Source organism: Eumetopias jubatus, unplaced genomic scaffold, assembly GCF_037043125.1.
Source record: "Eumetopias jubatus isolate StellerSeaLion01/CBP00866 unplaced genomic scaffold, mEumJub1_p1.0 scaffold_3, whole genome shotgun sequence".
Classification (NCBI taxonomy): Eukaryota; Metazoa; Chordata; class Mammalia; order Carnivora; family Otariidae; genus Eumetopias; species Eumetopias jubatus.
The window spans coordinates 30,606,173-30,623,061 of record NW_028274809.1 but is presented as its reverse complement, the minus strand read 5'-3'; the positions used below and the strand labels follow the sequence as shown (position 1 = coordinate 30,623,061).

The 16,889-nt window shown below is 45.6% G+C and overlaps 1 protein-coding gene across 2 annotated transcripts in view; it reads left to right on the top strand.

Moving 5' to 3' along the window:
* The window catches only part of NRP2 (neuropilin 2), a 111,938-nt gene extending 96,266 nt beyond the window's left edge, over positions 1-15,672 (top strand). For both annotated transcript variants that reach the window (XM_028112125.2, XM_028112126.2), the window contains exons 16-17: positions 11,815-11,865; positions 14,032-15,672. In XM_028112125.2, the coding sequence (XP_027967926.1) occupies positions 11,815-11,865; positions 14,032-14,336 (356 nt within the window). In that variant the 3' untranslated portion in view covers positions 14,337-15,672. The remainder of the gene's footprint in view (positions 1-11,814; positions 11,866-14,031) is intronic.
* The last annotated feature ends 1,217 nt before the right edge of the window (positions 15,673-16,889 follow it).

Here is a 16,889-nt window from a genome sequence, read left to right as displayed (position 1 = left end):
GCTGAATCATGTCCTCGGTCCTATGGAGACAGATAGCTTCCTCTGGAGAGGTAGCAGCGACATCATACCCCTTGCCTACCAAATTATTTCTTCCGTGGGGACATTGATCTCCAGTTTATGAGCACTTTCCCAGACAAAATGGGAACTTACCACATGTTCAAGGCTCCAAAATATTCCAGACTTCATTTTGGAGCAAGTAATGAAGATAATTATATGATGACTATGAACCTGGAACCATCAGGCTGGAACAGTTTGTAAGAGGAACTTTCTATAAAAACTTCAAGAGGGGCTTGGGGAAACTTATGCAGAAAGCCAGATCGTGTTGACATGTATTTTTCTTCGCTTCTCCTTTCTGAGTAGTTAGTGATTAGTTATATAAAATATTTCTATCAGTGGGGGGCTGGGGGGAAAATGTAGGAAATACCACCTCCCAGCTGTTTAATGCTTCTAAATGGTGGTCAAGAAGAAGTTGAAGGATTTTCCACCACCCCCGACTCATGGGGTGTATTAAGAGCATTCCATCAACCCAGGAGCCTTCCTCAGGGGTCGAAGAACCATCCTTAAAGGTCCTAAGGAAAGGGACATGTCCAGAAGACCCTATTTCCAGCAGAGTCCTGCTTTTTCCCCTCGAAACCCAGATTCAGGAAGGAGTTGTGTTTTGTTTTTTTTTTTTTTTTTTTTACATGTGTAAACCTGTCCAAGTGGTGCTGAAAGGAAGCAGGCTTTGGTTTTCAGATCTTACAGGAAACTCTTTTCGTACAGATGGCTCAGTATAAATGTTGCTATCTGTCCTCTGAAGGAGAATAGAGTAGAATGCCCAAGCGTTGTTTGTTACTCTAATGACAAAGCATAATTACCCTCTTTGTCTAAATAACCCTTGGGTTTCCTTAAAGCCATTTGTTCCCATTAGTAAAGGAGAAACGGAAAGCATCTCAAAAGTACTTATTTCAGGCAAAGACCCAGGCTCAGTCAACATTTTCCTGAGCTCCAGGACCAAATTTGCCAGACTAAATTAAACTAGCCATCCCTTACGCTTCATTAGGATTACCATTTTTGGAACCACCTTTGAGCATCTCATCGTTGCTCCTCCTGCTTTGGTTCTAGTCCCAAGGCTTATTCTAGAAGTATTCTATCTTCCCCAAAAGGACAGAAGACTGTTAGGGCGAATCTTAGGCGTCGAACACACAGCACTGTTATCAGTGTGGCATTTCAGACCGAGCTCAAGCATAAATGTTACAGAAATTGTGTTTCCATGGATCATAAATACCAGATGTCAAGGCCCAGTATGTCTTTTTCTGGCTCCTACCTGGCCCTTTATGATGGTTTAAGTGTGTGTTCTCACTGTTGAAGCAAGACACCATCCCCCTCCCCAGCCCAGATCACCCAAGCCCAGCCAGTCTGCAGCGGCACTGCGTTCATTTTCCTCACCCCTGTTCACTGACTTTGCAATTGCTTTGCACAAACACTGTGGCCTTTCCGTAATCTTTGATGAAAAGAGCTTCGTTTTTAAGTTTCGATTTGTCTGCGTCGTGGGCTACCCATCTGAGCCAAACTGCGGATCTGTAGGTGCAGCTTATTTTCTCTCTTTAATTGTGCACATTGCTGGGGCTCTCACAGCTGTAATTTGCCTTTCATCCACTTCAGTGATGGCCCAAAGAAAACACAAAACAAATCCAGCCAGAGCAGAAGGAGGGGAGAGGGGGACGCCAGCTGATGGTCTTACAGTCGGCAGGGAAAAGAATCGCCTTACATAAATAAATTAAAAGCTAAGAATAGTGTAGGATTTAATTAAGCCTGACACAGATCAGGTGCACTGAAGTATGTCTAGAGGTGAGATCTAATCAGAAACCCACACCCTTAGAAGGCGTCAGGCCACATGCCTCAGCCAGAGTACCCTTGCGCTATGTGGGGGAGTTCCGTCTGGCCTCAGACCTAAGCACTGAAGAGATATGAAATTTCCAAAAAATAAAACCCCTTTTAGCAGAGTATGGCACCGTGGAGAATCTAGGTGCTTCCAGGTAACCAGCAGAAACCACTCTTGCCCCTAGCCCAGTGGGCAGAAGACCCAGAATCATTCTACTCTCTTCTGGGTAAAGTAATTGTTCTTGGGTTTTGCTGTCACTGACCTCCAAGAGCCAAAAAAAAACTAAAGGCCCATGGGCATTGGACCAAGAAATAGGAAAGGCGGTTTGAAAAATCAGCAATGGACATTCTAGTAGCAGTCTGGGTGTTGAGTAGGGAAACATCTTGTTTTGGAGGCTTACGACCAGAGTGGTTATTGATCCTGAAAGAAGTTGCTGGGGAAATTTTAGGATAATAACTGCCTGGGTTTCTCACTCTCTCTTTAACTTACAAGTTATACACAACTACATCCTGGAAACATGCAAATAACACAGAAGAAGCAGAAGTCCATTTCCTTGCTAACCAGTCTCAATCTCTTCTCCAAAGAGAGTAATCACGAGAAACAGTTTGAGGTATCTCTTTCCAGGCTTTGATTTATACCATGACAAACATGTATATTTGTGTCCAGTTAGTGTGGTTTGGTTGGATCGTGGTTTGGTTTTGTTCTGCATAAATGATTTCACAGCATTTCCTTTGTTGGACAGCCTTCTTCCTTTTCCTTTAACAAAATCTTGACAATACTTCAGTCCACACCTCCAGACTTACCCCATCCTTTTTAGCTCTTGCATAGCATCCCATATTGTGTTGACGTACCATAGTTTATTAACTGCTCCCTTACCTGTGGGCATTTGGGTTGTGTCTAGTTCACTTTTTTCCCTGTTATAAACAATACCATGATGAACATTTTTGAGGTTGCCTCTTTGTGCACATTTCTCTCCGACAGAATTTCTGGGTCAAACAGTGTGCCTAGTTTCATTTTAAGGGATGCTGCAAATGGCTGAGGATTACCTTTCACAGTGCATCTGTCCCCATGTGCAGGATAGTGGATCTCTAGTGGACATCCTGGGTTCTGTCCCCTGCCACATCTGCACAGGCCATGTGATCTCTGTGACTATCTCTCTTCCCTAAAGTGGGTGGAGTGCTTGCCAGAGAAGACTTTAGATAGTTTTAACTGCAGGGAATTGTAGTTGTGGGGACTTTTTTCAAAAACTGTCCATTGCTGGAGGATGTGGGCCTGGCGGTACATGACAGCTCACTGGAGCTGTGGCCGCCGTGGCACAGGAGTTAATTCCATGCCTGGCTTCTGTAGGCAGAGCCCTGTTCTCCATGATTAATGAGTTCTACTTGGTTTCTTCAAAGAGGGACTGTGCTGTGCCTTGCTCTTATTTATTTATGTTTTCTACTAAAAAATTCATGTAAAAAAACATCCTTTAAGGTCAGTGCACCGTATTGTGCTGCAGACTAAAATATTCCAGCAGCCACAAGCAGGCCCACAAGCCGACAGAAAGTCTCCAATCCTTGTGGCCTTAGGACCGAGGCCCCCACACTGGGCCTGAGTGGAGCAGGCTCTCCGGGCCAAAAGGTGGTGTCCAGCTTTCTTCCGAGGAGGTTCGGGGCTGATGTGACCCAAGGAAAGTCACCAGGGGGAGTGAGGTGGTTTTCTAGTGGGAGGTTTATATGTGCATGCCAAGCTGCTGGCCCCAAATGGCTCCAGCAAGGAGTGGCAAGTGGAAGAGAAACCAAGGGGCCTGTTTATTCAAAACACCGTTTCTTCCAAGAGCGTCACCCTGATTTCTACTATGTGCTAAGACAAAGGGTTTAAATAATAGGACTTTGACTCTGAGCATAATGGACAGTGTCTACTGCCATATATGGGTTTTATGGGCTTTTTCTCTGACCTGCCAAAAAATCCAGGACGTCTGCCTCTTGGGCATGGGGTTCAAGTAGATAACTCGGGGTGGCTCAAGAAAGAGAGCAGCATGAGCGCGAGGTATGGATGAGCTAGAGATATGTCACTGCAAACACGCGTACGCACACACACATGCACACACGCCTTGTTTTGTCTTCTAATTGTGCAAAATTGAACTCTTTAAAGATCATTAACTAACATACCCCCTAAGCAAGGGCTCCGATCCAGAACTGGAATGATAGTATACCATGTCTTGGCTTTCAGCAATCGCGCTTTCTTTGTCAGGTAGCAGGACTCATTAACACGACGCCTGGACTGGAGTTCTCTGACTTGCTAGAGGGCAAAGTCCTATTCTCAGCCAGCCATCCCCCATTATTGAGGCTGCATTTCAGCAGACTGTTAAAGAACCATTTTGTCCCTTTGTGTTTCCTAACTGCCACCCAGGGCCTGGGAGAGGGGGTATGAGGACCTCAGGGGCCCGTGTGGACTCCCCGTTGCTCTGCGTAGGCAGTTCTGACAGTGGGCACTGAGATGCGGAGAGCAGCATTAGGACCTAGACAGGGGCTGACGTGGGTTGTAAAAGCAGCCCCCCCACCAGGGAACCTCATCAGCCTCGGCCAACTGTAGACCAAGCAGGTGAGCTCAGGAACAGTGTTCATGGGAAGTCCAGGCCCACCACACTGTCATGGCTCTCTGGCTTTGCAAATCCTCATAAGGCCACCATCCCCTCCTCTTTCCCCAAGCAGGACCTGTCTCCGCCCATCTGCCTTTGTGCCAGATATTGCTAGTCTTCAACCTCCAACCTCCCCTTTCTGCATCATCCCCCTCTCCTGGGCGCCCCCCTCCTACTCTCCTCTGTCACTGTCACACCATCACCAAACCCTTTCTCAGAAAAGCGTGGGGCAGATTCCCTCAAAACTCAATTGGTTACTTTCCTCCAAGGAGTTGCATTCTTACTGGAGACCAAATTATTCTCTTATGTGATAATTACAGTCCTTGGTCACCAGCAGGCTTCTGGGGGAAATCACCCCCGAATGGGTAGAGAGAGGTACCTTTATGGAGCCCCTAACATCTCACAGAATTGTCGATTCTTATGTTCTGAAGAAGAGCCCAGCTTTTAAGTATAGCAAACTCCCTTGGTGAGATGCATAGGGTGTTTTCTTCAGGGACTTATGAAATATGAGGGGAAGATTTAAGAAGACATCTTTGATCACATGGGGAGCGAACGCAGTTTTGTTTCTTCGACTCCATCCTTTCACTCACCCAGGTCATAGGGAACTATGACACCTGAGTGCTGTTCCCAGTATGCACCCTTCCTGAGCGTCAGGATTGGAGGAGAGGAGAAATGTTAAAGCCCACCGGGGGAGCTCTCTGAAATGTGAAAATGTAAGACTTTTATCTCAGGAAAAAATAAGATTGGGGAGGGACACCTCTACCCTGAAATTTTATAGTTTCCTCACCTTCCTACTCTAAGAAGGTAGCCAACAAAAGAAGAGCCTATTTCTTGTTGACACGTCTACCTATAGTCATGAAGAATGTCTCTGATTTTTCCAAGACTTACGGTGGAGGACAGATTCCAGAATTTTCCTCCATCACCGTAGCTGGGTTTTTCCAGCCTGCACAATTGTGAATCCCATCTTTACAGCGAAATATTTCTCTGGCTGCATTTTTCTTATTTTCACACCATCGTTGGGGCTCAGTGGAGCCCTTCTGGCCTCAGCTGCTCATCCGCCTCCACACTTGAAAATATTATTAGGTCATTTCACAGCCTTCTCATTTGCAGTTGGTATTTCCAGGGCTTTTTAGTGTTTTCTCCTAGTTATTCAACTAAAAATAATAAAAAATAATGGCTAAATTCAAGTTCAGACTCCAGATATCTCAAACCAAGGCCCCCATGTTTTCCAGACTGAAACCGTTTGAAAACTCCAAAATCTATTTTTTCCATGACTTTGCATATATTTGGCTGTCAGCCCAAGAGAAAAAACCCATGATAAAGGATCTTCTGGTGGTGTTTCTAAACTGAAGCCAAACCCGGCAAGGGATAAATGGCTCTCGAGTACCCTGACTCCCTAATGGAGGAGCTTTGGCAAAGTTTTCATCAACATCTGAACTCTTGGCTCCTTGTAGCAACTGGGGATGAACAAACTGAATTAGGGAAATTAAGTGTGGTGGGGCGGGGGGAGCTTCAGCCAATACTAAGTGTTAAACTGAATTAAACACTTCGAAAGGCCAAGAAATAGCTCCTAGTCCTTCATTATTTCTCATTTATTTCAGTCTCGGTGTTATATCTCCTGCTGGGATCAAAACAAAATGGCTGAGAAAATTTTCTGAAGACTACTCCCATCTGAACAGTCCAGTGATTTAGCTGGCTCAGGGGTTTCAAGAACTTGGAATCAAATTCAGCAAGGGTTCTAAGTAGCCAAGAGCTTATCCCACATAAATCACAGCCCCAAACAAGGTGTCGAAAATGTGGCTTACTCAATTCACCACTGATTTGTTCAATGACTTACTGCATTTTTCGACCCTCCTTCCTCAATTTCTTCCTCTTTAGAGGCGATGACACCTGTACCTGTGAAAATGAATGATTTTGATGATCCCCTTTGTGTAAGAGACTCTTCCAATCCTTGCTTTAAAGGCTGGTTGCAGTTTGGTGGGTTAAGTGGCCATGTTATCAACTGGTTTTATCAGTTAAGGTGGAGGCTTAACACTTGGGGCATAATTTACCCTCTTACTTCCTTGATTGCCAGTTAGCAGGGCTGGTTTCTAAGGCAAATGAGCAAGTATCGAAAACAGGGGACCTTGTGGTTTCCCCTTTACCTGTCCTTTTCGTGGTCTTCTCTTTCCACACACACACCTTAAGATGGCTGCCTTCAGGGAGCAGCGACCCAGGAGAAGACAGACCTGGGGGGAAGACTGAGGCAATGAGTAGTGTGGGGCCCTTTTCTGTGGGAGTCACCTTGTCTGCCTCAACCAGCAGCTTCTTGAGAGAGTCCTCATCTGAAAGGCCCTCTGACCTTTCTCATTTTCTTCCCATAAGACACAGAATTCTAGAGCAGGGAAGAACGCCAGTGGTTACTTGACAGAAGAGCAAACTGAGACCCAGGGGCTTTCACCCAGGCTCTCACACCCGGGGTGGATCGCCAAACTCAGACAAGAAGCAGGCAGCCTGTTCCCAGTGTAGTGCTCCTCCATAGCCCATGCTGCTTCCCCTCAGATACACAGCAACCAGGCCTCCACCGCTCGGAGCTGGCATGGAAGGAACTCTTCATAGACAAGTATGTTAGTTATCCTGAAATTATCTACATTCAAGTGACCCAGGAATGGGCTGCCCTAAATAATTTATCTAAAAATAACCAGTGGTTTGGGGCAGGCTTCTCACTCCCCGAGCAATCTTTCGAAGCTCCTTTTACGATGCAGAAAGTAAACAGAACAACGTCAATGCCAATACACTCGCAGAAGACCACAGCCTAGCAGAAGTTGGGAAAGTGAAGGTGGAAAGTTTTCTATGAGTACCTGCAGAAAAGCAGTCTTAACTCCAAAGAATCTTCATGTAAGAGGGGAAAAAAAAAAATGGAAGAAAATGAGGGAGAGTGGAAGATAAAGCATGTGTGCATGTGTGCATGCATATACAAGGCGGGGAAGGAGAGGATGGGAAGGAAAGACCGAGAGAGGGCATTCCTGTTTGCGGCCTGAAGCATGCTCAGTGGGGAATTTCCCGGCTGCAGGTTGGAGTGTTGGGGGTGTTTCCCCTGCATAGCATGTGTGGTCTGACCAGGCAGCGTTCCAGACCCTGCAGGGAGAAACACATCTCCTTAGAGTAGGTTTGTAGGTTTGGTTTGTGACCCGGTATGGCCTTTCAACTTTTTGTGCCATAGTGTTGCAATTTACTGACAAGGACACTTGACAGTCTGTGACTCTTCTGGTGTGGAGGGAGTTCCTGGAACAGTGAGTGAATGTTTTCATAACTAGCCCCTACAGGCCTCTTGCCCTGAAAAATCAGGACTAGAGGGAATGGGTAAGAACTTGAATCACTCTTCACTGTGTACCTAACCCACCTCTTGATGGTGCTAAGGGGAGGGGCTCCTGGGGAAACGGGACTTTGCAGCCAAGGCTTCTATCGCAATATGAAAACGACCAGATTTTGTTGAATTGTGTTGTTTGTTTTTTAAGGGGTGGCCACTCTGCTCACTTGATGACTTGAACTCTATGAAAGTCCTTTCCAGTCCTGCATGAGTTCACTTCTTCCTTTGACTCTGCTGGCTCCCAGCAGCTGGTCAGGGAGGGGGAGGAGCAGAGACCTGACTCTCGCAAAGGGAAATCCAGGTGGAAGATCTGTAGCCAGGCATGGCCATCTCTTTGAATTCCTTAATGGATCAGGTAGAAGTGAATTCAAGCCAACACCAAGGGATCGGTATATGAGTGAAAAGACTCAGGTGCTATGTTTGGAACCATTCCTTTCCGTAGATAAAGGAGCTAGAACTCCCCAACCCCTACCTCGCAGCAGCCTCAGTTCCAAAGCATCCTCCTCCCCACTCGCATGTTTCCCTTCCTGGCAGCGGCCCAGCCTCATGTGTCCAGTCCCCACCCTGGACGCCTGCAGCACTTGGAGTCCCCTCTGCAATGCCCCGCTTTCTTTTCTGCTGTTATGGCATGGACGGGTCTTTGCTTCCCAACCATGCTGAAGGGCCTTGATTGTAGACATCTGGTCCCATACATCTCCATTTTTCAAAGTCCTCAGTGTGGTTCCTGGGCACCTTGTAAATCCCCTTTATAAGTGATGGTTGGTTAATTGGTTGGTTAATGAAGACGGCCCTTGGAAGAACAAGGTAAATCAGCCTTCCCCCCTCTGAGTAATGCCTGTCACGGAAACCATGAGCCTCAAATTTCAAATCAGATTTTCGCATTCATGAGAAGTCCTCCTGAGTTCCCATCAAAGTGGTGAGCCAGCGATGCAGGCAAACAGCCAGAGAGTGTATATCCAGTCAACTAGGATCCGTTACTAGCCTGTTAGAAGAGGGTCGTGTTGATATGGTGGTAATTGCAGTGTCCTGTCTATATCCAAAGAACTCACTGGGTGGGGGTGGGAGGCCTCCTCTGGCCCTAACACAGTACTGAGAGTCAGAATTCAGGCTTTGGAGTCAAACTGGCCTGAGATTGAATCTACACAGGGTCCCAGAGGAAATCGGGTCATGGGAGCACAAAGGTTGAAAGTGGAAGTTGTGTGGGTGGTAAGATCCGTTCCTGATCTGTGTTATCCTATAGGTGTGGCCCATTCCACTCTCCCTCATCCATCTCCCACTCACAGACACACACACCCACTGAACCAGAGTCCTAAAAGGTCCTCTCCAAGTTTGTCCTTTACAAAAAGAACAATTCAATTCAATTCCGAGTCCCTGGTCCCTACATGCTTTTGCTGTCTTTTGCTATCAGGGCGGTGCTGCCTCCCCTTTGTGTCTTGAGCTCACCATTTCTCCCTCCTCTCTACCCTTGCCTTTTCTAGCTAGAACTACAGGGACCTGGCGGGAGAGCCACACTCCTTTCCTGCCAACATCCTGAGGAAACAGGCTCAGGTTTACCTATTGGGTTTAACAGAAAAGGAAAGTGGCCCGTGAAGGGCAAAGGGCCTTTTAAGAAAAAAAGCTCTTAATCAAACACAGATATCAAGAATATTAGCAAGGGGACTAGAGAAAATTGCTATCAAAGTCAGTTGCTTTTTGTACAAATGTTCCCTTTATTTGGGTTTTCCCCAGTGTGCCATTCTTTCTTTAAGGCTTGGTGAACAGATGCGCTTTTGAAAATGTTGATTAACTTATCCTTTTGTCGACCCCTTCCCACTCACCTAAACTCCTGGGAGCAGTGATTATACAAAAAGCCAAGTCAAGCCTCTATAGTGTTCTTCTTCACCTTGAGTAGCCTTTGATTCTCCAGGTGCAGAAATCTCAGCCACATCTGGGCAATCAATTTCAGAGAACCTTAGAAATGGACCAGTTCTTGCGAGGTCATCTCATCCAGTCCTCTATCTCCAGAGACAAGAGGCTGTGATCTCCTGGGGCGAAATGTTCTCATACTCATTACCATCCTTTTACCCTTTATCCTTCAAGATCAATGCCACATACACCCCTTTCCAGCCATGATCAATAGTGTCCTAAGAGTTCTTCCCTGAGGGTATGAGATGGAGCAAAATGGCTTTCTAGCCTCCAAGAATCTGTCACATCCTTGGCAGAAACCAAATCCCTAAAAGCAAGAACAGGATTTGGCCCAAAAGTCACTGGCAAGAGCCCCACAGTTTTTGTGCTAGGCAGATTCCCATATTCTTATCCAGTGTTCTGCATCTTTTAACCGTGAAGGTGTTAAGGCATATGAGCAACCCGTCAAAACAATTAATTGTTGGAAATGTGATGGTTTTCGTCCATGTTTGTTTGTTTCATGAGGTTAAAAAAAAATCTCCAGGTTGACTTTCACAAGCTCGGTTTGATCCCTATGACAGACACCACCTGCCTCTTGTTGATTCATATTCACATCTTCATTTCAAGGAAACAGCCTGCATCGTAGGGGTCTGGAGAATAATGCAGGGGATGGGCATTGAGGTGGGGAAGCTGGCGTGACCTGCAGGTGCCAGTTGCTGTGCTATAAACATGCCAGAAACAGGCTGGATTTATGGCAAATCAGTGCCACATGGCATTGATCCTTTCAAGTGGGGTCTTGGCAAGTTGTTTTGTTGCATCCCTTGCTGGCGACCAGGGGGATCAGAATGTGCTTTAGCACTTTGGTCAGGAATGAGGAAGACTTCTATCTAACATGATTAAAAACATGGCCTCCAGGAAAAGACTGAATTTCGAGCATGGCAGTGATAGATCAATCCTCAGTTCAGGTCACGGTCAAGTAGATCTTCTCTGAGATGTGCTGATGAGGGAAAAGTTCAGGCTGGTCTGAAGTTCGTTCTTTTTTTTTTTTTCCCTCTTGTTTGATAGTTTTAGCTGTCTGGAATTTGGGCTTGGCTTAAACCTGGATTTTTAGGTATCAATTTATAGTGCTGACCTCAAGGTTGTTCACCTGACTTGGGGTTCAGTAAAACTCCTAAAGGGCCCATATGCTTGCTGGTGCCATCCTGAGCTGATGGCCAGGGCAGGCATAATTAACTTATGAGAAAGAAAGAAATGATAAATCACCACGTCTTGATTCTCTTCTTTGATGTTTTACCATTTTAAACAGGTAATTTTCATTGGCTCTGATTTCTGTAAGATGGACAGCATAGTGAATAGAGAGACTGTCTTTCCCACCTCCCCCCAAAAATTATCATAAAAAAAGAAAAGATAGCGATAACACTGGAGAAAATTCACAGTAAATTAACTTAGCTCTATTCAAGCCTGGGCTAGTCAGATTGGATGCCCGTGTTTGACCTATTCTAAGCCATAAAGAAACCCAGTAGGAAAAGTAGACTGAGGAGGAAAGATGAGAGAGATTAGCACAGATATGTGGAGGTGGTCAGGCATTATGACATTCTTTTCAGTTCTACTTCTACATTAAAACATAAGATGATGAAATGTGACTTTGTTAAATTACCATACATTTATTTGAAATCCAGAGGAGATAGACCCTCCTAGTATATGTCTACTTAGATGCATGCATATGAGGAGGGTCAGTTATACTATATAAACATCACAGTAATAGCAACTGATGATGGGCATGCCAACCAGGTTGCCCTGGATAAATGCAAACCTATACTGGCAATGAACTACAGTCATTACAACAACACAAGTGAGGATTTTCTTGGCGCTAAAGACCTTTTTTGTTTCTTTTCTTCTGGTTGCTATTAGAAACAAAGACAAATCATTTGAAGGGGAAAGAATCCAGTAATGTACACACTAAATGATCTAGAAGTAGATGTGATTCTTTAGCTGCCTACTGTACCAGGGAGTCACTCTGAGGAAGGTTGCATCTCTGCCTGTTAGCCATGGCGATAGAACTTGTTATAACTTGATTTGTTTTCTTTTTCTTTATAGTGGACATTCCAGAAATACATGGGAGAGAAGGCTATGAAGATGAAATTGATGGTGAGTATTGGTATGATTTAGCAGATAATCATGAAATTCAAGTTTGGTTATAAAGACGTCAACAAAAGTAATGCCTGGAGTATTGGAAGGCCAGAATTTAGAACTACCAGTCAGAAATGTAAGTGAAAAGAATCCAGAGAGGAATGACGAAACCACCAATTGCTTTGTCAAGGTCAGATTTAGAAATTTAGAAAGTTTATTGAGTTCCTTCTGCCTAATCTGAAACAGGTCCCCTACGTAAGGCAACTTTTGACATTGATGGACTTAAAATCTGGATAAACCCTTTAGAAGTAAAAGCCAGGTTCCTCTATATGTGTTGCTGCTTGAACCCATTCACCTCTTCCCGAAAAAGGACTTGAGAAAATGAGTATAAATGTGAATATTCTCCTAGGCTTTCTGTGGTTTCCTGTTCCCTGACTTGAGGGGAGCCTTTCTCACACTATCCAAGACTCCAAGTTGGGGCCCACTGCAAGATTTAGGTTTCCTTTCTACAATGCCCATCTTGTATTTTCATGCTTACTAGAAGCTCTATTCTCCCCCTTCAAATACACATACTTCAGGGGGCTGAAGCAAGAGCCTTGACTGGAGGGCCACCGAGCAAACATGTAGATATAATTTCTCCCCTTGACTCAGGGCAGCACGGGTCTCTCTGGACTCCTCCGAGTGCCAGAACTGATGTCCAAGAGAATCACCAAGGTTTCCCTCAAAGAACAACTTTAGACCAAGATTGATGCATTTAAGAAGAGCAGTTTATAGAACAGCTGCTTTTAACCTGACCTTAATCAAACACTTCAAGTACAGTTATAGCAACAGAGTGACTAACCCAAACAGCACCTTGTTAACTCAATGCAGACTCTCCTGCAAACCCCCATCTAGCACTCCTTTTATGGGCAAAGCTGGGGAACTGGCCTCCAAGGAGAGGCTGCTGTAGGTCAAGCAGCTGAAGCTCTATGATGCACACAGAGAGCAGGGTGTGAGGATGCAGAAAGCCTGAGTCCTATTCCTAGTTTCACTGCTTGCTAATTCCGGGACCTTGAGGGAGTTACCTAGCCACCTAATTTCTTTTAAGAAAAACCTGAGTTTCTTCATCTATTAAAAAAAAATTATAATAGCACCCTGCCTTCTTCATGGGATTATTAGGAAATCCCACAAAATGAGCTGTGGATGTGGTCATGCGTTGGCCACACTATGGAAACCTGAGTATATTAGTCTGCTAGGGCTGCCATAACAAAGTACCACAAACGGGGTGTCGTAAACAACAGAAATGTATTTTCTCACCTTTCTGGGGGTAGAAGTCCCAGATCAAGGTGTCAGCAGGGTTGGTTCCTTCTGAGGACCATGAGGGTTATAGATGGTTATCTCCATGTTTTCAAGGCAATCTCCCATCTGTGTCTGTCTCCAAATTTCCCCTTTTAATATGGACACCATCCATATTGGATTAGGGTCCACCCTAATGAGCTCACATTAAGTTGATTATTTCTATAAAGACCTATCTCCAAATAAGGTCACATTCTGAGGTCCTAGGGGTTAGAACTGCAACATATGAGCCTTGGGGGATGTAATTCAACCCCTAACAGTTAGGTGAGATGTATGTCAAGTGAGGTGTGGTGGCTCAGAAAAAAGTCTGCAGCTCAGACGGCCAGGGATGCTACATTGGGAAACGTGTCATGTAAAAAATAGTCTCAGCCTGTCCTTTGGTTTAACTTGAAGCAAATGGAAGTGGGGGATGAGGGGGCAAAGAAAGAAGCGTGCCCAGAACACAGGACCACCCCAGTGCTCCAAAGGCACCCCGAAGCTTCTGTCAAAATCCGAACTTCCCTAGTAGGAGTTAAATTATTTAAATATCAAATACTTAGACCATACTAGGTATGTGCTGGACACCAAGAACTTTACAAATATTAATTCATTTAATTCTCCTAGCAACCCAGTGAGGCATACATAAGAGTACCCCCAGTTTATAGAGGAGGCAAAGGGGGTTAAATAACATGCCCAAAGTTACACAGCCAGGATGTGATGAGGGTGGGCTTTGACGCCAGCCAGCATAGTTCCACAGTCCCCCCGACTGTCCCCGTGCTCTGGAGACCCTGTCAACCGGGCTGGGGAGGCTCAGTTACTTCACCTTGAAAGGGGCAGCGCCCGCAATCTCTCGTGTGCTTTATGTCACAGATGAGTACGAGGTGGACTGGAGCAACTCTTCTTCCCCGACCTCAGGGTCTGGGGCCCCTTCGGCTGACAAAGAAAAGAGCTGGCTCTACACACTGGATCCCATCCTCATCACCATTATCGCCATGAGCTCCCTGGGTGTCCTCCTGGGGGCCACATGTGCAGGGCTTTTGCTCTACTGTACCTGCTCCTACTCGGGGCTGAGCTCCCGCAGCTGCACCACCCTGGAGAACTACAACTTTGAGCTCTACGACGGCCTCAAGCACAAGGTCAAGATGAACCACCAGAAGTGCTGCTCCGAAGCATGACAGATTGCATCCAAATCACATCTGACGTTTCATTCCAGCAAGAGGGGCTAGTGGAGATTACATTTTTTTTTTTCCTTTGGAAACTGAATGCCATAATCTCAATCAAACCGATCCAGAATACCGAAGGTGTGGACAGAATGGACAGACGAGTCGAGGGAGGTGGGGAGATTGTGGCCGCACAGGAGGCTAGGACCCACCTGGGAGCGGCGCAGCTGAGTCATTGCTGGGACTGAGACGGGAGCTCGTCTCTTTGGGGTCACAGTTCTATTTCGTTTGTGAGTTTGTTATTATTATTATATTTTATGTCATTGGTCTGTGAGCAACTCCAAGAGGCAGAAGAGAAGAATGACTCTTCCAGAATGGAAGCAGAGTAGTGGTCAATGGTACCCTGCTCTCTCGTTCTAATCAACATTTGAAAAGCAAAAGGTCTTTTCAGACTTTTCATCTTTTAGAAAACAAAAACAAAAACAAAAACAAAAACAAAAACAAAAAGCCGTCCGACTTATCCTGCCCTCTGATCATCTTATGACTCCCGGGGTTTGCTGTGGTGTAGGTCCTTCCAGCCAATCCTACAAGCTGCCATTTCCAGTCCTAGCATTTAAGTAGGATGTTGTTGCCTTTAACTTTTTTTATCCAGGGGAAAATTGCCATTTTAGGGTCAGCATGAATAGCTCTTTCTTATATGTGATTTAAAACCAGAAAGGAAACTTCACACGTCGAAATCCATAGAAGCACCTCCATGTTAGAAGCGGACAAGCCTTAATGTGCTTCGTGACTAGGAGCCATTCATTAAATCTAGACCCAGAATTTGTGGCTGTGAGGCTACTGCCTGGGGCCTCTGGTGGTGGTTTTGCTTTTTCTTTTGCCTCCTCCTGGTTCTTCTAAAACATATACATACATACACACATACACATGCACACACGCACATTCGTCAGGTGTCTACTCCCCAAGACGTAGCATTGTTGATTATCTTCAGAGATGGAGGGAGGGCACAAAGACAGGCTGTTAGTATGTTTTCTCCACCGGTGAGATGCAACTGGTGACCACTGGATGAAAAGGAGAACAGTGGAGAGGGAAAAAGAAGTCCAGCTTCTGTGATTGTGTCATGGCAAAGGCTAAGCAGACTCTACAGAGACATTTTGATGAATCAGTCTCTTTGATAGGCTAGTAAACATTAAGTTTTCCTTGGGGTAAGAGCCCTCACCTCAGCATTTCAGGAGAGTCAGGTAGGATGTTTGTGAGCTGATTTTAACCAGAAGTGTGCAAGTACTATGGACCAAAACACTAACAACACTGCTTCAACCCCAGAGAGATCTATGTTCTTACACACACACACACACACTTTATGTGTTTTTTTATTAAGTGCCTTGAAACAATGAAGAAAAACTATTTTCCCTCTATGTAGAAATCAGTGAATATCATAAAAGTAAGGCATTCCTTCTTTCCAAACCCCCGTGACTCCACCGCCGGTTCCCCTAGCTCACCGCTGATCCTATTAACGGATTGAGCCCTGCTGCCTGAGAGGTAGGCATAGCCCTAGATGACTCTCAACTACTCCAGGACGGGAGGCATCAAACTGTGTGAAGGATAAGATTGTCCGCGTCAGGATCCAAATCTTGATATTGTAGTAATGCCTAAAGATTGCCTGTGTGCTGGAAATACATTTGAAACCCAACCAGTATGCCCAGCCCATTGCTTATCAGTGGTAAACTGCCAGACCATTTTTGCTGCTATGGTCACCCACAGTTTCATTTGTCTCCTACCCAGGTGAAAGGAAAAGGGTGAATGGGACTGGCTGGTTCCTTTCAATGTTAACTTATGGAAATGCTAGTTCAAATGGTAATGTCACAGTGTTTTGTATGCGGAGAGGGCGAGTCCAAACCAACAGCTATTTATTCATATGTGTGTGTGTCTTTGCAAGCCTTTGAGTTCTCTGTATCTACTGTGTATGTGAATGGTCATGTGGGACTCCGTGATGTTGTTGTGACTTTGACCTAGGGCCCCCGAGTGTAACTGCTGATCTCGGCACTCGTTGGCACAGTGGTAGGTAGAGGTGAAAAGTAAAGCTGTCAAGCCCAAGGGCTTAGCTTTAGGACCCCCCCCCCCCCGCCCCAAGCTGGGCATGCAGCAGAAGCAAGTTCTTAACGCTTTATCAAAAACAAGTTTTTAATTAGCCCACCCTCCTCTTCGACTTCCCACGTAGCTCAGTGTTCAGGAAGCTAGCAAGTCCTAGGGATTTCCAGAAGTTGCCTGCAGAAGAAGAGAAGTTCAAAAGCTTACCCTGGGGGTCCTGGCCCTCTCACGCTCTGTGGGTCCTTATACAGTGCCCCCCACCCAGGACCAGCCCTGTCTTCAGTTCACCTCTAAGTTACGCAAAAGCCAACCTGCATCCCCATGACGGTCCTCCATCCATACTCACCATTGGCTGGTTTGAAGCCCTGGGTGGGCCCTGCTACACAAAAGCAGGCCACCCAGGGCTATGTGTAGATACCTCACCAACACTGGAGACTGGTCTGTTGTAAGACAGAAAGACAGTGGGGCCTGGTTCTAACT